This window comes from Barbus barbus, assembly GCF_936440315.1.
Source record: "Barbus barbus genome assembly, chromosome: 1".
Classification (NCBI taxonomy): Eukaryota; Metazoa; Chordata; class Actinopteri; order Cypriniformes; family Cyprinidae; genus Barbus; species Barbus barbus.
The window spans coordinates 19,187,825-19,209,160 of record NC_136729.1 but is presented as its reverse complement, the minus strand read 5'-3'; the positions used below and the strand labels follow the sequence as shown (position 1 = coordinate 19,209,160).

At 38.0% G+C, this 21,336-nt stretch overlaps 1 protein-coding gene across 2 annotated transcripts in view; it reads right to left on the bottom strand.

Annotated features, from left to right (window-relative positions):
• The window catches only part of LOC306872164 (leucine-rich repeat-containing G-protein coupled receptor 4-like), a 61,556-nt gene extending 42,995 nt beyond the window's left edge, over positions 1-18,561 (bottom strand). Inside the window, exons 1-2 of one of the 2 annotated variants that reach the window (XM_079420598.1) lie at positions 18,285-18,561; positions 17,823-18,097 (exon numbers count right to left, since the gene is read on the bottom strand). In XM_079420598.1, coding sequence (XP_079276724.1) covers positions 17,823-18,007 — 185 coding nt within the window. In that variant the 5' untranslated portion in view covers positions 18,008-18,097; positions 18,285-18,561. The remainder of the gene's footprint in view (positions 1-17,822; positions 18,098-18,284) is intronic. The other variant, XM_079420599.1, reaches the window with a different exon arrangement.
• Positions 18,562-21,336: the final 2,775 nt, after the last annotated feature.

Sequence of the window (21,336 nt, the reverse complement as noted above, 5' to 3'; positions counted from 1 at the left end):
AGACTACAAGATCAGTAATTATGCTGGGAAAATTGCATTTAGCACAGTTTTGGTGGGCATGTTTGCATTGTTACTTGATATGTATAATTATTTCAGTGAAGTAAATGGTCAAACAATGCAGAAAGCCTGTTTCGGAGCGTTTGCAGGAATGTACTCAACAGCAGCTGCTCTCCGTGGGCTCCTAAACTCCTCTGCTAAGATTCTGAGGGTTAACTTTTACATTTCCACTGCATCAGTGAAACATGGGAGCATCCGCGTGTCGGCAAACCACACCAGCACCGCAGCAGGCCTTACGGTGGCCACAGCTGCCCACAGAGCCCCACATCACAGCTGGGCCAGTCCGCTCACAGCCCTGCCAAGCCCTGAAGAAGCCCAGCCACAGCCTGCCCCATGATAAGGCCTGCAGATGTGGTGTGTGTGTGTGTGTGTGCGTGTGAGTGTGTGTATTGGAACATGGGTGGGTCTCATTCACTGGGCTGGATTTTAGGCCAAGAAGGGTGAGGCGCTTCTGTGACAACTTCATTTTGACTGACAGGCCTGCAAATGATGTCTTTTAAGGATCAAGCCTAAAAAGGGTGTGCACCTTAAAAATGGACTTGAAATAAGGACATTTGTTGTCCTACTTTATCTAAAAGTTTATTCCAAAAATTCATAGATCCATTCTACTTATTCACTTGTATATCATGCAACCGAAATGTAATGTAATACAAATAAAACAACAGATTATTTTGAGTGATTATTTGTTCACATTCTGAAGGCGCAGCTTGTGGGATTGATTAAAATTGTGTGCAATACCTACAATCGCACACCGAGTTTCAAGGCCTGAGCTGGGCTGATGGTTTGTTGTTTCAAGCAGGACCTCCACCCTGAATTTGAAGCACATTAGTCTCTTCTCACAAGCCTGATGATCTGTTTTTCCTTCTGCGTTACATACAGTAGAGAGTGAACACTAAACACTGGAAGCCTATCAGTGGGTTGGATGATGTCATGCCTGACAAATTCCTCTCCTTCTCTACACAAGAGAAAAGTTTGAGTCATATTAGAGCTCCGGCAAACTGTCTGCCATTCAAGACAACAATTATATGGTTTGACTCATGAAATTATCAAAAAAAAAAAAAAAAAAGTCAAAGGCACCTTTTCTTTAAGAAAGACAGGACTGATGGCCTCAGCGATGGGATATAAGCTGTATATGAATTCAAACACCGTATTCGGATCTTTAAATGTTTGGGAAGACAGCACTTAAATGTTTTTCTTCAAATGTTTGGGAAAAGAGGGCCGTCTGACGCAGAACATGGGATTTAAACTGTGAGTAATGAGTTCCAGTCTAAACCCTCTTTGAACTAAACTACCTGAGAACCTTAAAATAATAAAAAAAAATCGACAGACTTGCCCTATGCTAAAAGAAGAGAATATGACCACTAGGGCTGCAACGATTCCTCGAGTAACTCGAGTAACTCGATTACAAAAAAATATCGAGGCAAATTCCTCTGCCTCGAAGCCTCTTTTAAATAATTTTAAAGCTCACATCACGTTCTTTCGCAATTATTATTTTTTGTATGACACAACGCGCTTACGTCACCCAAAAAGCGGAAGGAGACGCAAGTCGTTAGTGGTGTTTTGATTTGAGAGCGCGGGCAGCAAAATGGAAGATGGGAGCGGTAACAGTGAGCAAAGAGAAGACTCAAACAAGAGAAAACGACAGAATGTCCAAGGTTTGGGATCATTTCAAATTGAAAAGTAAAGAGAACGCCGTGGTGTGTGTATATTGCGAGATCGAGCTAGCATACCACAACAGCACGTCGTCCATGCTACAGCATCTAAACAGAAAGCATCCACTCTACTCAAAGACCGGAGGACCGTCACCCGAGACAAGGTAATAAATTCAATGTAGCGTTAAATCAATGTGATTGCTAGTCGAGAGGAAGGCTGTTAAATAATGTACGTTAATTATGTAAGGGATAAACCACAACGGCCAGTGCAATTTAATGAAAATATACCGCACGACGTTGTGATGTGTGATGCGGTCACGACGTGCCGTGGAGGTGTGGTATATTTTCATAGAATTGCACTGGCCGTCATGGTTTATCCCTTACATGATAAACGTACATTATTTAACAGCTGTGGGGTAACTAACCAATGGAAATAATTTACTGTCAAAAAAGTTGTGAATGGCTTTTACGATGAAACATACTATATACTTTCAGGGCTAGATTACAGCATGACCCATACACAAAATAAATATATTTGAAATATGTTTTCACAATATATCTGAAATATATTTTTTGGAATATATGCAAATATTCGAAATTGGCCCAATAAATATATTTTAGTTATATTTCAGAATATATTTCAAAATGATAAATATAAGTGAACAACAATGCAAATATATTTCAGATATATTGTGAAAACATATTTCTTTTGTGTATGGGGAAACCTGTTGTGCATTTTAATAAGCTAAATTGCTTTTCCTCTTTTTCTCCCTCTCAGCACTTCACAACGGAGTATGGACAGCTTTGTTCGCCCAGCTCAGTCATGCACTGTTCAAATGTTGAAGTTTGAATAAATATTTTTTTTTTTGAGAAATAAAAGCCAAATGCTTGATCATTTTACAGCCACATCATTTTCGTTATGCATTATTTGTTTTGGTTGTTTAAAAACACAAAAAAAGTTTTTATCCGATTACTCGATTAATCGATCGATTAAGTGCTGGATTAATCGATTACAAAAAGAATCGATAGCTGCAGCCCTAATGACCACACACAGGCACACATAACTTATACTCTAAAAAAAATAAAAATAAATATATATATATATATATATATATATATATATATATATATATATATATAAAATAAAATAAAATAAAATACATTCATCAAGTCACACTAACACACAGGGAGCTCTATGCCCTGTTAAAGAAAGGCTACAGTCTGGAGTCACAGAGCAAGAAGCCAATTCCCTCACGTGAGCTCTAACACAAACACTCAGCCTTGAGAGCAAACATGTCAACCCACAAAAAAAAATTCTGAGTCTGAGAGAAAGCAAAGGACTTACAGAAAGAGAGAGACAGCAGGAATGCGAGAAAGGAAGTATATTAAGCCGCTAATTCCACAGGAACACCATGGCTGTAAGCAGACAGTGTGTTGGGGCTGTGCTGATAGCCTATCTGTAACGAGATATGGACAAGGCTGAACACACCACTGATCTACACAAACAACAAACACTGGAGTCGGACCGAAAAGTTTGCCAAGAGCAAGCCATTCTTTCTTCACCTCCCTTTATTTACCTAAATGCAAACTTTAATATGTAAAATATCAAGAAAAATATGCTTAAATACATAACATTTTCTAAACAGAATTAACAAAACAGATTTCACAGGATAATTCAGTCACAATTACTTGCTCTCACCTGAATCCAAATCCATCTGATTTTCTTTATTGCAAGGAACACAATTGTAGAATATTTAGGCTGTTTTTTGTTTTGTTTTGTTTTGTTCTCCATTCACTGAAATGGCTTATAACAAAAAAAAGAGCCATTCAAGTATCATAAAAAAAATATCATAGATCCAATTCCTCTTAAGTTTTACAGCAGAACATACCAAACTCTCACTTTTTCAGATATCTGCAAATTAGAGACTACGTCAGAAAATATTTTCCTAATTTTGAACAACTAAAAACGCATGAAAAATTTGAGGAAATAAACAGATTTAAAGCTGGAAACTCAAAAGCAGTGTCATATTTCTTTAATGTATTAACAGATCTGGTGGAAAGTGAGGATGCGCAATGGGAGGAATGCCTACAGAATATACATGATTGTTCAATTAATACGAGACACAACTTAATTCAATTCAAATCTCTACATAGAGTATATATGTGTAAAACTAAATTGCACTAAATTTTCCCTGAAGTGTCACTGATATGCAATAAATGCAAGGTTGTGGAGGGTACACTTCTACATTCATTTTGGACATGTTGTAACCTTCATAAGTACTGGACAGATATTTTTGACCTGCTTTCAAAAGTGTATAAAAAAGATATTGTTCCAGATCCAATGATTGCCATTTTTGGGGTGATTTCTGTACTTTCTTTTAGTTCATATGAAAGACAGGGTATTTCTTTATTTATGGTTCTTGCAAATAGATTGATTCTTCAGAGGTGGAAACTTGACATTGTCCCAACATTTGATGTGTTTCTGAGTGAGCTAGCGCCATTATTCATATTGAGAAATTACGATTTATTGGTAATGATAAGCTAGATATATTTTGGAAAATATGGAAGCCTGTGTTAGATTACTTAGGAATGAGATAGCTTATATATATATATATTAATTTATTATATAAATATATATTCTTTCTTTTTTTCTTTTTTTTATCTATTTATTTTATTTTTATTTTTATTTTTTCTTCTTCACATCCTGCTGATGTGATCACTGTGATCTGTTTGGAACCCTTTTATTTTGAACATTAGAGGAATCTATTTGTAACTACTATACCGTACTATCGCTTTCCTTTTGGACCTTTGTTCTGGAAAAGCAAATGTCATATTAAAACTGAAAAAAAAAACTGTTTTACAGCAGAACAGTTATTCTATAATATAATTATTCTATAGCGCTCAAATCTCAATCATTCTTTCATATATTCAATGTTATTGAACTTAAATGTCATAATCTCATCAGTTAATGCTAATTAGCAATAAATCAGTGATCAGCAAAAACATTTGCAACAATGATAATAATTAGAAATGTTACCTGAGCATCAAATCAGCACTGACAATAAACATCTCATCTTTTTACGCCAGTCTGCTACAAAAATGCTCCGTTTAAAACATACCTGTGTACAGCATTCAATTAAAACTCTGGTGAGAAGGAAACATTCTTCCACTAAAGAAGGATAAGATATCATGATATTAGCCGATATCAGACATTAATCAGCTGATATCTCAACAGCTTAAAATAACAGTTGTTTTAATACAACATCAGCAAGGTCAAAATACCACGTGCTTGCTAATGTTTGGCAGTGAGTGCTGTCCAGATGTCTTTGACAGCATCACCTAAATGTAAGTTGCCTCCCATAAGGGGTTTGATACTGACAAAATTCAGAAAAACACATCTCATGGCCAGCAATTTCTTTTCTAAAGTACTCCAACTCAAACTGGTCCATGCGTTCCCTCTCTTTCTCTTTGGAGAGGTGAGCTGAGCTGGACGGAAGCTTGATGGGAACGAAACCCATATAAAATCAGTTTTCTGGGAAGCCATTTCACATTCCAGTGAGACCAGAGAGGCTTCCCACCTTCCAGTAAGAGAGTGTGTACAGACCTGTCTGTGGCTGCACCTATTTGCGTATCTGTGTGTGTTGTGACACTAAGAGACAGAATGTGTGTGTGTGTGGCTCAGTGCTTTCCCAGGTCATCTCACTCAGTATACCCCTCTGTTTATCGTTCGGCCCATCTCTCTCCCTCTGTTTCTCTCTCATACTTCCCCTTCATTCCTTTCCACTGATCTCAGATCCTCATCCTGTCATTTGTCTGGTGTCCATTAGAAAAAGAAGATGTGATGGGAGACAGGCGTTTCTAACGCAGCAGATGGCCTTCTTCAAGGCTCCATCAGGAAGCTCACATTAAACAAACCCATTAACTGCCAAGGCAACCTGTCTGCATCCAACAACACTATTGACCATGAACGATCTCTAAATAATCACGTGGCCATCTCTGCGAGCGTCCACAAGCTTTCGTTTCTGGAGGATGGAGATGAACTCAAGCGTGTGAATGGAGTGAGTCGAAGGGAGTGTCCGGCTGTCCTTGGCTGGTTTAGACCATATATAGTGAATTAGACTGGTTTTGACTAGAATTCAGCACTTCAATAAATTACAGAGAGGCCTCTTCACTACCTTACAACTCCACAATCTGTCCTGCCTTCTCTACGCATACTCTCTCGGTTTGCAAGGGAAAATTACTAAGTAACTTAATAAATATTCATGAGCCATGCTTTCAACACAGGTCATTAGTTAATATATAGTACATTCAAATTATGAATGCCTTGAAAATTTGATTAATGTAGTTGAATGTTTATAAACTGCTGATGTTAAACAGTACAAATGTTTGTTAATGACTAATAAATGTTCCTTAAAGTCTAACCAATATACACCATCATTCAAATTGTTTTTAAAAAAGAATGAATGCTTTTATTCAGTAATATGCTCCTCATTACTAACCTAGCTCATCTCCCCCTCTGTTTAGCCGTGTCATTAGATTTGCATGGTCACTTGTCAGTTGTCACCTCAAATCTCATAGAAAATCATGTTTTGTCACTGCAGACTGTTGTCAATGTGAACGTACCTCAATGGTTTTAAACTGATTAAAAATAAAAGAACAAAAAATGTCCCTTAAAGTTTTAAAGTTCTGACATTCTCTCTCTCACACACACACACACACACACACACACACACACACAAAACATTGCAAACCCTTAAAAATAGCAACGCAAAATGAAGCATGACAGTCTTAAATATGACATGCCACACAGACAAGGAGACAGCAGAGGTTTTCGAAATGAGGAAGAAAATGATGAACTGGGAATAACTGTTTATTTTACTGCCCTCTAGACATAATGTATCATCAGCTCAGTTTAAATAAATTCAACACGTTCTGCTTTTCTGTCTCTCTCACACTCATAAGCACACACAAATTGTTGGCAGGAGGCAGAGCGTGGACAGATGCAGGGGACCCGAAGGGGTCATCTCCAGGTCAGGAAGTGTGCGGCTGTGGAGCGATGATGGACCCTGCGACTCGAGGTCACCGGGGATCGCGCAAGCGGGCAGAGAGGAAATGCCAGCCAAGTGGCACCACGCAGGACCACACACATTCAAACCTTCGGCGAGGAGGAAAGGTGCCATGTTAAACACTCCTTACTGGAAGAGCTGGACAGAGAAGACATCCGCACTTCTTCAGCTGCTGGACACTTCTCAAGGAGTCTAACCACCGGAGAACACAACACACGCAAACCTTGGATTAGAGCTCATCTCCGGTCCGACTTCTACTGGGGACTACTTGTCAGTCCACTAATCCAGTCCTCATAGTTCCTCACAGCAGAACGGACATTTAGTGGATATTTTCTCCACATGGGATGAAATCCACGGAACAAGGGCATTGCCAATAAGGCTTGATTTGAGGTCTGAGTGCTGCATGTGTAAACACTCGCAATGCTTTAAGAAAGTCTGGCAGCCTAACAGTCTCTCTCTTTGTCCCACACCCACCATTTCTGAGTGAGAGAAAAGCTCTTACGTGTCTCTCTAATCATCATGAGCCATCGTTCATACTCATCAAAAATAGAGGGTAGAGAAAGAAAACCAAAGGATCCAAAAAAGGAAAGATACATGGTGACAGACAGATGCTATTTGGTATGGGAATCAAAAAGAATTTTTCCGCTTAACATTTTATTTTACTTTTTGTAAATAATAAATATTTGGTGGAAAAAAAATGTGATTCCACTGCCTAATGATGAGATGATTCTATAATAAAATCACTAATAAACAATATTTTACTAAATTAAAACAACAGGTAAAACTTTAGATTAGACAACACATATTCACTATAAACTTCTTTCCTCAGTAAACCCCTAATTTGCTGCTTATTGATAAGTCAGGTAGGTGTTTGTAATAGTTATGTTCAGGTATGGGGTAGGGTTAAGAGATCTAGAATATGGCGATGCAGAATTATGCACTAAGTGTTTTGTAAGTACTAATAAACAGCCAATATGCTAGTCATATACATGCTAATAAGCAAATACTTAATAGTGAATACGTGTTCCCTAATCTAAATTGTTACCAAACGTTTCTTGTAAAGAATGTGTTTAACACTTTTTTTTTACAGACAGATTTAATTCAGTTTAATATTTGGCCTTAACTGTTAAACAGCTATACCAAACAAAACAAAAATGCAGTAATATTTCATTCATTAATATTTATTAAATTCTACTAACGAACTGCATAATGGACATCTTTATCTACACATAAACAACCAGTCAGTAACTAAACTGATTTAGATTTCACTGTAAGTTATGTGTTTGATTCACAAAAAAGAAAAGAAAAATAGTGTTCAGGTAATTTGTTCAGGAATCAGACTACATAGTTGCACTGTTTGTTTTCGATTCACTGGAGAGAACTGGCTGATAAGGGTAATTTATTCCATAATCTGACTACACTGTTCATGCTGTAGATTCACTAGTGGATTGAAAAAGTAGTGCAGGACTCGGTCATGGTTTTTTTAGTATGTTTGACAACTGTAAATGTTTTTTTAAACTTGGAACTTGGTTACTAACCATAGATTTTGTTGTAGTAAGTTCAAAGTTTGGGACTCGAACTGGATACACAATGTTGTTCTTGAAAATGTGGTCACAGACATGCATGAGGCTTCACCTTTAATGGCTGAGGGAGTCTTTGCCAGAACGCTGAACACAGAGGGCCCTCTTCTCCTCCAGAGCTCTTCTCATGACCTGTGTGTGTGTGCAGGTATGACTGAAGGCTGCCTGTGTTCATGTACATAAAACAACCTTTATCCTGAACTATCCCATTCCCAATTTACCTCAACATCAGAGCTGTAAATCATTTGTGCAGCAATGAGGCATACAAACCATCTTCAGGTGAGAAGCATTGCATTGGATCAACTACACCACAATTTTCACAACAGTAAATTTATCTGACAGATTCAATGAAACTGTGTGACATTCTCCAGTGGCGTACTCAAAAACTTCTAAATAAAAAAGAACATTGACAAACTTTTATCCTCCACTTCACATTAACTCTCCCATTAAAAGTGCATTACCTCACCAGTCACTTTCTGTCACGTACCCACTGACTGCACAGAAACGGTATTGTCTTCAGATGTGAATGTGAAAAAAGCGCTCACTAATCGCTCTATACATTCAGACAGGGAAAGGTGTGGAAAAATGGTTCAAAATGGTTAAGTTCCATCTGACTGAACCTGAAGACGTGCAACCCTTCCACAGCTTTTAAGATGGAAAAGAACATGGCGTCTCTGTTTTGTTAATGGGACACAAAGGCACATTCCAGCTCCTCAATGCTGAAGGGCTTTACTGAGGCTGAGACAAGAGTGGACTAATGGCGTGTGAACAGACGGTTAAGGGGGGATATCCCCACCACACTAAGCCAGTGCACACACTCGCATATACACAAGGGAAATTCATTCAGCCAGCAAGGGGACACCAAAAAATAGGCAAGGTAGACTGAAAAGTAGAAAGGGTCAAAAGTAAAGGAGTCACACGCTGGACTATGAAGGATGTGCCATTGAATCATTAAAAAAGACATTCTTTAAATTTACTGGATAAGAACAAACAAGTATGGAAGTGAATTAGCTAGGAAAATTCCAAAAATATTTTAATATTTTATTTTTTCAGTAACAAGGCTACTGCATCTTTATGGTGATAAAGTAAATAACAAAAGTCAAACAACAAACAAAAAAAACCTATATAAGACATTTACAATCTTAAAAATAAGGGGTTTTTGCAATGATGCCATACACACTCCTACAAATAAAGGTTCCTGATTGAAATTGATAGTTCCATAAATAACCTTTAACATCCGTGGAATCTTTCCATTGAACCTTTAAGTTCTCAAAAAGTTTTAGTGTGTGAAGATCTGATCTAAAGAACCTTTTCCACTTTTAAAAAACCTTTTATGGAATGAAAAGTTTCCATGGATGTTAAAAGTTCCTCAGACAAAAATTCTAAAATACTAAAATACATGCAGGTGATACTTTTTCAAAAACATCAGTTACACATATCTCGCCCTCCCCCCTATACAACATAACAGATACATGTTTATGAGGTGCTTGTTAAAACATTATGAAGGCCATTTGATCGAAAGCAGAGTGTAATAAGCTATGAACCACTTGCAGTGGGAGTTAAGTATATAGTTACATCCGCCCATACAGCACAGTCAAGGTCAAAGTTTCCCTGGTGTGGAGCGATACTACAGTGCATATTTGTTTCTTAAGCCGGTGCTAAGTCTCTCGCTTGCCCTGCTCTGATACTCCGCCTAAACAGAGTATGATTAACCTGAAGCATTGCGCAACAACCTGTTGAAGTGAGCAAACTACATTAACCCCACAAGACTGAGAGCTGCTATCTGGACTAGGAGAATAATGATCAACCAGACTGTGCCTACTCTCTTTCTCGCACACTTTTGCACATTTCCCTCCCTTTCTTTTTCTCAGACCCTTCGAATGCTGATATACTCCAACATATTTTTTGTCACTTTACCAGTTTTGAAACTTCAACTCCCTCCCTCTATTGTCCTTTCTCTTGCTAATTCTCCAGTGCTAATCTTCTCTGCGGGGAGAGACAGTGTGGCGACAGCTGAAGGCAACCCAGAGGACGGGCAGAGAGAACTGCCCTACTATTATCAATTACATAAATAAATACCAGAAATGCAGTTAAGCGTGCAGCAGGCCGATGCAGCCGGTGCAGCAACGCGGCTGGAACGGTGGCAGCGCATTTCACAGCTCATGAATATTACCACACAGATTGACTGACAGATGTTCCGTCATCTGCTCAGCATCACTTGTGGATTGATCTAGCATTTTTTGGAAAAAACGGGGCTATGCTAAAACACAAACTGTTGACACTTTCATCACTAACATAGCTTTCAGAATAACCAGTATCTCTACTATCATATCATATTCTAATAGTCTTTAAAATAGCATTGAAGCAGATGTAGCAACAGATCTTTTTTCCATATTGTGACGTACATCCGAGTGTAACGGATTATTAAAATAGCAAAAAAACAATTCATGCAAACTCTAAAAAATATAATATGGCCTGCAGGCAATTTTTTTTTTTCATATTGGTCAATAAGCACACCAGTGTGATTTTTATAATGATAAAGCTGCCTAACAAAATGTAAAAAAAAAAAAAAAAAAGACAAGGGAGTCATGTGACGTGCTCATGAACCTAATCGCACTCGAGTATAGCTCCGTACTTTTGGCCTCTTTTTGTAGATTTTTTCGTTTTGTTTTAAGTTTTATTCATTGGTGGTGCTTTACCTGATGGCATGCAGTCGTAAACAGCAGGAGTTGTCTCCATCGGCTTCTCTGATTAAGAAGAAATCCAAGCCACCGACCGCGAGCGATATGATGGACAAGATGGCGAACACTGTTACTCGCTTTGAGGACATTCTAAGAACCGAGTTGACGGCGATGCGGAACGAGTTCGCTTCTCACATGTCAGTTGTTCAGTCGCTATGCTCTAAACTAGATCTTCTTGCAATAGGCGCAGCAACCTGCATCTGGTCGGATTGCCTAGGGGTTCCGAGAAGGACTATCCTATGGGCTTTTTGAAAGGATCGCTGCCTACGTGGCTCCCATCTCTGGCGGGCAAAGAGATTGAAGTGGAGCGAGCGCATCGCGTGTACACAAGGCTCTCCTCAGATCGCACTAAACCACGGGTTTTCATCTTTAAATTGCTGCGGTACACGGACATTCTGCGGGCCGCCAGACTTCATGCCCCAGTGAAAACTTCAGACGGAGCAACGCTGTCTTTCTTTCCAGATTTTTCTCCGGTCACCGCAAAAAGAAGAAGTGCATTTGCGCCAACTAGGAAGGAGATGAGAGACGCTAGTATCCCGAATTTTCTCCTTTATCCTGCAACGCTGAAGGTCATTCTCAATCAAGGTGAATCTAAAATGCTACACTCCCCAGAAGAAGCAAGAGATTTTGTCAGATCCCTTTCATCCACCAACTCTCAGTGAACTCCAGCTGGACATTTGCTGTCTAATCGGAGAAGAGATGCTCTAAATGGTTAGGTAACTGTGTCTTTCACTGTTCACTTTAATGTTCACTTCTTAATTCATAGTTCATTGTGCATACAGTGTCGCTTACTGATTATGATATTTTATTTGTTTTAGTTGTATTCTTTATATCTCTTCTTTTTTTTTTGTCAATATGTGATTATGGGGCCAAATGTTGGTGCTACAGTAATGTGCAGGTTTTTGTTGACGCCACGGACCATATTAAGGGGTGCTGGCAGATCAAGGTTTGTTCTGCCATAGTTCATGGGAATGTGTTTATGTTTTTTTGAATGGTAACGGGGAGGGTGGGGGGTGGTTTAATGGTAGACTCAACTGGTTTTATTTTCAAACTTGTATTTTGTCTTATTATGCAGTAATTATGTTTGATACCTATGACTGACCTTAATATTCTGAGTTGTAATATTATTGTGAGAAATGGCCCTCACAAACGTACAGGTTTTCTGGATTTTTTACGAAGACGAAAGATTGATATAGTGTTAGTTCAAGAATCCCATTTGAAAGAGGAGGATATACGCAGGTGTAATAATAAGTTTTATGAAGTGGTATCTCACTCATCTTCGGATACTAAAGCCAAGGGTGTCCTAATATTGGAGATGAGGACTTTAAATATTACTATTTTAGGGAAAGGTTGTGATACAAATGGTAGAATAACACATATAAAAACAATAGTGGAGAATAGGAATATTGTATTTCTCTCAGTTTATGCCCCTTGTACTCCTGACCCTACTTTTTTCCTCTGTTTTGTCAACCTATCTCTTGAAGTTTTTAGATTTTGAAATTGTATTGGGTGCAGATACGAATTCTGTAATGTCGCATATCCTAGATAGATTTGTAATCACACTCTCACGCTTTGTGTTCTGACAAACTTCGGCAATGTGTAACCTCATCCTCATTGGTGGACAGTTGGCGTTTATTAAACCTTTCTGCTAAGTCTTTCACCTTCTTTTCTGCTACTCATAAATCTTATTTGCAAATTGAGTATATTTTAATTTCTACTTCTTTATCTTCAGCTGTTCGTGATGCCGATATCTGTTCCTTATCTCTGTCAGATCATGATGGAAATTTGTGCAGATTATCTTTGATCCCTCGGCCATCTCTTGCCACAAGACGGCGATTTAACCCTAAACAGGATGAAAACTTTTGCAGTCAATTCAGAAATAAATTTGCTGAGTTTATTGAAATTAACCAAGGTTCAGTGGATGATCCTCGAACACTTTGGAATGCAGTTAAAGGATTTATAAGGAATAACTCAATTTCATATGCCTCTTTCCTTCAGAAAAACCGACACAAAAAGATAGTTGAACTGGAATTACAGCTCCAGAATCTGACTAGACATAATCAGCGTTGTTTCTCAGACAATACACTCAGTCAAATCATGGCGGTTAGGTCCGAACTCAATTCATTACTGAGATCCAGGGCAGAATTCTTGATCCAAAGATCCAGGCAGAATTACTATTTTCAAGGGAGTAGACCAAGCCACCTTTTAGCCCTAAGATTACGCAACAACGAAAAGTTTGCTAATATTTCAGCTGTGAAATACCAATCTGGGCTCATTATGACAGACCCAAAAGACATTAATATTGTCTTTCACTCTTTTTACTCTAACCTCTATACTTCTTCTGCTGATGGTGACCCTGACTCTTTTGCATCTTTTCTGTCCAACCTTGATTTACCTAGGCTGTCAGATTCAGATTCGGTATACCTGGCTGAACCGATCTCTCTTCAGGAGCTGGAGTAAGCAATTCGATCTATGAACAAGGGGAAATCCCCAGGCATAGATGGCATTCCAATCGAATTGTATACTACATTTCGGTCAGATTTAGGCCCCCTCATGTTAGATATGATAAATTTTTCAGTTACTCAAGGCTCATTTCACCCATCCATTAATATAGCTGTTATTTCTCTCTTGTTAAAAAAAGATAAAGATCCGACTTCCTGTTCTAGTTACCGGCCACTTTCTTTGATAGGGACTGATGTTAAATTATATGCTAAAGTACTATCTCATCGTCTAGAGAAATTTATGAATAGACTAGTTCATCATGACCAAACAGGATTCATTAAATCTCGCTCAGCTTCGGATAACTTACGCAGGATATATCATATTATTATTAGCTTTTGACCAGCTAGAATGGAACTATTTATGGGCGGTTCTACAGCATCTGGGTCTAGGATCGAGTTTCATAAATATGATAAAAGTTCTGTATGCCAATCCAGCAGCCACTGTTCTCACAGGTGCTGTTCGCTCTAACCCATTCTTTATACATCGAGGTACTCGTCAGGGTTGCCCGCTGTCTCCTCTGTTATTTGCCCTATCCTTGGAACCCTTAGCTCAAACGGTCCGACAATCTGAAACTATTTCTCCCATAAATATACGGAATACTCATCATCATATTTCTTTGTTTGCTGATGATATCTTATTGTTTTTGGAGAAGCCGTCACATTCTATTCCTCATGTGCTGAATTTATTTGACCATTTTGGATCTCTCTCAGGGTTTAAAATTAATTGGAGTAAGTCATGTTTACTTCCTCTCAATTCTAAAATTGATTCCATGTCCCTTTCTATATCTATTCCATTGGTTCAAAACTTTAAGTACTTTGGGATAGATGTTTTTCCTTCCCTGCAGGAAATCGTCTAAAAAAACTATAATGGTATTCTAGCCAAAGTATCCTCAGATTTGTAAAATTGGTCTCGTCTTCGAAATTAATGTTCTCCCACGTATTAATTTCTTTTCTCTCTCGCTCCACCGGTTGGCTACTGGAACAAACTAGATGCATGTGTTTCACAGTATATATGGGATGGGAAACGTCCTCGTATTAAACTGACTACCTTACAACGATGTAGATTACATGGAGGTCTTTCTTTCCCTAATTTTAGACTGTATGCTCAAGCCTTTTTCTTCCACCCTTTAGCAGTTTGGTTTGATCCTGACGCTTCTGTGTCTTGGAGGTCAATTGAGGAATCTATTGTTTATCTGTATAAATTGAAGCACCTTGTTTTTTCACGAGTTCCGCTTAGGCAGTGTAAATCTCGGTTTGGTCCCATTGTAACCCACCTCCTCTCCACATGGAGGGATGTTGAAAGACGTTCACAACAAGCTACAAAATGGCATAGGCATTTGCCTATTTTCCACAATAAATACCTTTTGTCAGGCAGTACTCCATTTCATTGTCCGTAATGGACTCATAGTAAAGTAAACACTCTGGGAGATGTCTATGATGATAGTGGTTTAAAATCATTCCAGAATCTTAAAATTCAATATAATCTGCCAGGCACCTCCTTTTTTATGTATTTGCGAATTAGATCGGCCCTACGGGTATTCAGGGTGCCTTGGAACTCCCAAATGCCTGTTCACCCTTTGCGCAAACTAATCCTTCCTTCTGAGGAATCTCCCTCCTCTGCTTCAGTCATCTATCTCTTTCTTCTTGAGCATTCATACAAACCTTTATCTATTACTACTGTTTGGGCTAAGGATCTTAATGAGGATGTGCATGTTTTATTTTCCGATCAGGTATGGGGTATGTTTAAATTGTCTTCTAAAAACCCTAAATCACCAAATGATTCATTGGAAATTGCTGCATAGGGTTTACTTGACTCCAATGAAACGTTTTTATACGAATCTGTCATCTTCTCCTAAGTATAATCTCTGTTCTAAAGGAGTTTTAGGCACATTTTTGCTTTTTTTTTCTCTCACCTTTTTGTACTCAGCTCTGACTGGACCTATCATATTTGTTGGGTACTGAGATATGTTTGACTTCACCTTGTCCCTGCAACAAAGATCTTTACTGTTAGCTGCTCTCACAGCAGCAAAAAAATTGCTGGTCAACCGTTGGAATCCTCCTCACACAATGGACAGATGAACCTGGACTGTGTATTTGTTGGACATTATCTCAATGGAACTCTCTACTTCTCGTATACATGGATCTAACGTGAAAACTGTAAATTCATGGCATTCAGCTTTTAATGTTGTGTCTTCTTTTCTCAAATCTTTGTAAAAATGATTTTATTGTTATTTATCTATGAATATTAATTCATATATTTTTATTATTATTATTTATTTTTTTTAAGTCTACCAGGGGGTGAGATGGGTTGGGGTGGGTTCTAAATTTGTACTGCTGCTTTTTGTTTTGTACTACTGTTCCACAGAATAAAATTCAATAAACAGTTGTTAACAAAAAAACAAAACAAAACAAAAAACAATCGGGAGTGTTAGCATCCTGCTGATGCCTATACATGCAGCCCCCCTATTTGCATATAATTCACTGATATCCAAGATGGCCACTGCCACCACTAGTGTTAACTCTGTGGCTTTATTTCTGGCTTTATCGCTTCTCCAGACTGGACTTAGCTTGGCGTTGGGTTACACGCTCCAGCTTGGCAGAGATATTTCGAGAGCCCGGTCAAGCTGTTTTCAAAACGTATGGGCTCCAAGAGAGAGCTGCAGAATAAACACTTGTCTCCAGACACGCTTCTAAACACTTTGGCAGAAAAGTACCACACTTAATCACAACAGAGTGAAAACACAATAAATGCTGGTAAAGTGTAATGAGGTGAGGGATGTGATTCACATGTGCCACAGACAGCGGGCTCTGGCTCAGGCCAGCAATAAACCAGTCTTTCTGTATTAAGACAGATGGAAAAACTTGTGGGATAAATAGTTCTCAAAGTCAACCAGGGAGAAATCAAACTATGCACAATTGATGCAAGTGCTCCACTGATACAAACTAAAGGAGCCAGCTTCAAGAATTTAGGCCCATTCACACCAAGGATGCCAACTATAACGATAACTATAACGTATTAATAATCATCCTATTTCTATATAATACAAGTCAACACCCGAGCTGTAATAAAAACAATACAGAGAAACGATACCATTAAAATAAATTTTCCTGCTGATGAACAAGTAAAACATTGACAGCCAATCAGAATTCACCTGACTTTAAAGGGTTAGAGCATTTACTGTGGCATGTGGCATAACTGAAGCTCATGCTTATACTAACAAAAAGAATGCATTTGTGTGGACGCTAACATAGTTAACGATACAATTACCGTTCTTGGTATGAATGTACCTTTAGTCAGTAATGGTAAAAGTCACAGCTTGACAGTATACTTAGACGTACTTTAAGTTTTATTACTGTAAGAGGGCTCCTAAATTATCAGTGAATCCATTAAGTTACTTAAAAATTAAGAAAATATAACGGTAAAGAATTCAGAACGAGATCATACTAGTGCCCTTATGCCATCTAAAATTCAGCACCAGACTGCTGAGAAAAAGAAATACATTTATGGAAAGCACTATTCATAGAAAAGCACCCCAACTTACCACAAAATATAAATAACTGGCACAATATCTACCTTTTTATGTTGCATGGGTTTAAAAGCAGGCCGGTGAGGTTTTAAAGGCTGACTATATTTAATAATGGATGAGCAGCCCTCTCTATATTACCAGTTTGGGTCATAGAGCATTTAGTCTGTTACACTCACACAAAGTACCCAAAAGCGGCCCACGATGGACTTTGAGCTGCAAAGCGAAAAATGAATCTCAGAATGAAAACAACTGCCAGACTTATTGATACAAGACACATTTAGCTAAATGTAATAATCATACTTCTCGATATGGAATTTCACTTCTAATCTTTAATATTTTGTTACAGTTTTTCTAACTGCTATGCTGCGAATAAAACTAAGTGTATGCAGATGAGATTCTGAGTTAGTTTATTAAGATTTTGATATTACATGATCTTACTCAACTGATGTCTGAAAACAATTTAAGACTTGTATCAGACAAGTTATTGTTAGTTTACTGACTGCATAAATGACATGTGTCATTATTTCAGGGGATTCCTATTCGTTATAGAAACATGTAACATGTGTAACATGGACACTGCAAGGACAGTTTTGAAAAGAGAACCAAACATTTCTAACGTCAAACATGCATTATGCACTTGTTCCCAGCATGCACTATTGCACTTGATTTGATTGTTAACCGTTACTGTGGTGACTTACAGGTAATAAGTGAAAGCGCTGAGGCCGGTGGGGACGGTGGTCAGTCCTCGTCCAGAGCAGTCCGCTCCTCCGTCTTCATCGCAGCGGCACAGCGGAGAGCATGTGGCCGGAGTGGACGGTCCCTCTCCCGCAGCAGCACAACCCCACAGCCCCAGCATGAGCATCCGGGTGGCCAGCAATGCCATTATTCTCCTCTTTTCGACCCAAAAGCCCCTCGAAGGAAATGCGTGGTGCTCGTTTCGCCAGCAAACAGAGATGTTGATAGCTCCTTGAATCTAAGAACAAGTACGATATCAGACTCTCGGAAGACTTGGGTTGAATTCGCTGGGCTTGATCAGATGTGGGCGAGTTAACAGACTAAAATTAAGCCACAACATGTCTTCTTGTTGTGAGTGCCCCAAAAGAAACGTTATGTTACCTGCTTTTCTTTCTGCTATGTTCGGTGTAAATAAGTGCTCTTACCTAATGCCCGCGAACGATAGGCAGATCGGGCCAGTCAACGGTCATTCTGCGAGCCTCACACCTCCAAAAACACACAAAATAAACACCTTTAGCTTGGATTCCCGGGTCTAAACAAACGGGGCTCCAGATTGCCCTGATTCGCTGAGCGTCCGCTTCCAGGAAAACACTCACAAAACCGCGACGAACCACGGCGGTTACAACAGTATTCTCTCTCTCTCTCTCTCTCTCTCTGATTTGTTTCCTGTAGAAAACACGGTCAGAGACTCACGTTTCCTCCTCTCTCTCTCTGCAGGACAGGCAGTGAGGTGCTGAATATGTTAATACAAACCTACATATTAATGATTTCTCGACGTCAGCTGTATAGAATGAAACTGAAGGCAGAAAACTTATGACTGTGAAATATTCTGAAAGCTTTATTTGCATATTGTGGCAAGAAACATCTGAAAAAAGTAACAAAAAGGCATAAAACTATAGGCTATGTTTACATTAGTATTAATACCCCTTGTTGCAGAGTAATGGAAAATATTGTTGAAGTTGTCCTCTGTGAATCAATAAAACAACGCTATCATTTCTAGGTAAAACTTCAGCAATTAAAAGCTCTTTATTCACCTGCAGAAATAGCTGTGGGGAAAATGCTTGGGGTGATTCAAACGAGTAATCAGGAAAATAATACAAAATAAGTCAATTCCAGTGGGAATTCCAATTTCTTAAATTTCAGAATACCATCCCAAGGTTGTTAAACCAAAGCACAACTAAAAGAAAGAAAAAGGCTGTATATACACAAGTTCAGTAGCTAAGAACAGAGAATAGTTACATCTAGATGTATACATGCTTTTGTGTCAAAGGGACAGTAGGCATTCAAGGTACATTTGATCAGTGCTTGCTTTCTCTGCATGGGAATCAAACCAATATCCTTGACTCGGCTAGCGCCATGCTCTTCTGTTTCAGCTAGAGAAAAGAAAAGATGCACCAATCAACCATACTGCATAACACTGGCCTGCATAGAGTGTGTTCCCAAAAAAGCCATTTCTCAAATGCTCTCAAAAAGAATAAAAATGAGCTGCTATATGGGAAAAGTCATGTGTGACCAAAATAGATAGAGAGCCAAGGCTTACGTATAAAAACAGATAATAGTTATAAAAAAATAAAATAAAATAAAAAAACATTTAATAAGCAGTGTTGGGGTAACGCATTACAAGTAACAAGAGTTACGTAATAATATTACTTTTTTCAAGTAACTAGTAAAGTAACGCATTACTTTTTAATTTACAAGAAAATATCTGAGTTACTTTTTTCCCATTTATTGACTGACAGTGGGCTGTGTGAACATGCTGTTTTAAGTAGTTCTTGACTAAATGTGAATGTGCATTAATTCATCCCACTCACAAAAAAACTGATTTAGTATTCATCAAAATTAATTAAAACAGTGAAATGCAAACTGAGAATATGACGCAAAAAGATTATGGATCAGAATATGATCCAGTTCAACCATACTAATAAACAAAAATGACTTTAGATAAACTAACAATTGTGCTTCATTGTTTTTTTATTGCTGAAGAGTGTTGAGCCTTCTTCTCCTGCGTTCTACTTTACAGACATGAATTTACTTTTCCTTCAGCCTGAGGTTCATTCATTACACTTTTTGGTGTGAAAGGGCTTTTACATTTGCTATAATAAGCACTTATTGTATTAAAAACAATCAAGCCCTGCTCATATTTAAAAAGTAACGCAAAAGTAACGTAACGCATTACTTTCCATAAAAAATAGCTAAGTAACGTAATTAGTTACTTTCTTAGGGAGTAACGCAATATTGTAATGCATTACTTTTAAAAGTAACTTTCCCCAACACTGTTAAGTATTATTAAATTCTGTAAAGGATTTTATGAATATTGCATAAATTCTCAAGATGATTAAGTAAACAAGAATTTTAACAATTTTTATTTATAAACTATAGCAGACACCTTTACCCAATTCAAATTACAAATGAGAAAAACCATAACTTCACAGCACATCCAAAAGCAGTATCACAATCATTTTCAGCAGATTACTTAAAAGCTAGAGCTTGTGTAAATATGTGTATACTTCTAAAATAGAGATTTTAATAAGAATTCAAAGTCTTGTGTGTATCATAAAGATTAAAAAATAAAGTTATTTGAAAGAACACATGCAGAATCTGTAATTCAGTGAAATAAGTGCCTACATCTGCAAGGTATTGTATATTTAAAACAATCATTTGCAGATATTTACAGTAATATTTCTCCATTTGGACTCTCCAAAGTTTAAACTTAAGTCATATTTGAAAAGGCCAAGAGAATACAATATACACTCTACCCATTCTGGCTGCATATTAGCAAAAACTGTCTGTGATAACATAAGAGAAAGACTGTCTTCGTCTGCCAATACTCCTGTTTTTCTCAGTTTTATAAGCCATAATAAAGTTTTCATAACTGTCTGCACAGCTACACACATTGCTGCACCACCCATGGGATTACATGGCACTGACTCATAAACTAAGAGGGTAAAAGCAGAGGGACAGAGAAAAAAAAATAATTGTTTAATGTTTTGGCCACAATGCATGTGCTTTGTAAGTTCTTCCATGTTACCTCCTCGATACAAGCTCTACTCCATTGACGTCAGGTTTATCGGAAATCACTAAAGCTTGCTTTTATAGGCAGATATTTGTCCAGACTGTAGCTCTTTATCTTGTCTGCCAAACGCTACGCCTCACACCATTATCATTCTATTGCATTTGACTATGTTATTTTGCAGTGTTTTATCACAATTTCTGTTATGCCCAGATGCGAACAGGGACAGATTTTTCCATTGAGCTGCATTTAACCTTATTAGACCAAAATTAAACAAAAACTACATGTGGTCTAAAGTGAACTTACGCTCCTCTCAGGATAAAATTAAATCTTCCCATACCGCAAACATTGTCAAACTTATGGGAAATTAATGTTTAGTTTGTAGTACATGTTTTGATGTTCATCACTAAAAGAGGTATGTCTGCTTTGGGTATGTGAATAACGAAGGTGTGTTGAATTCATTTGCT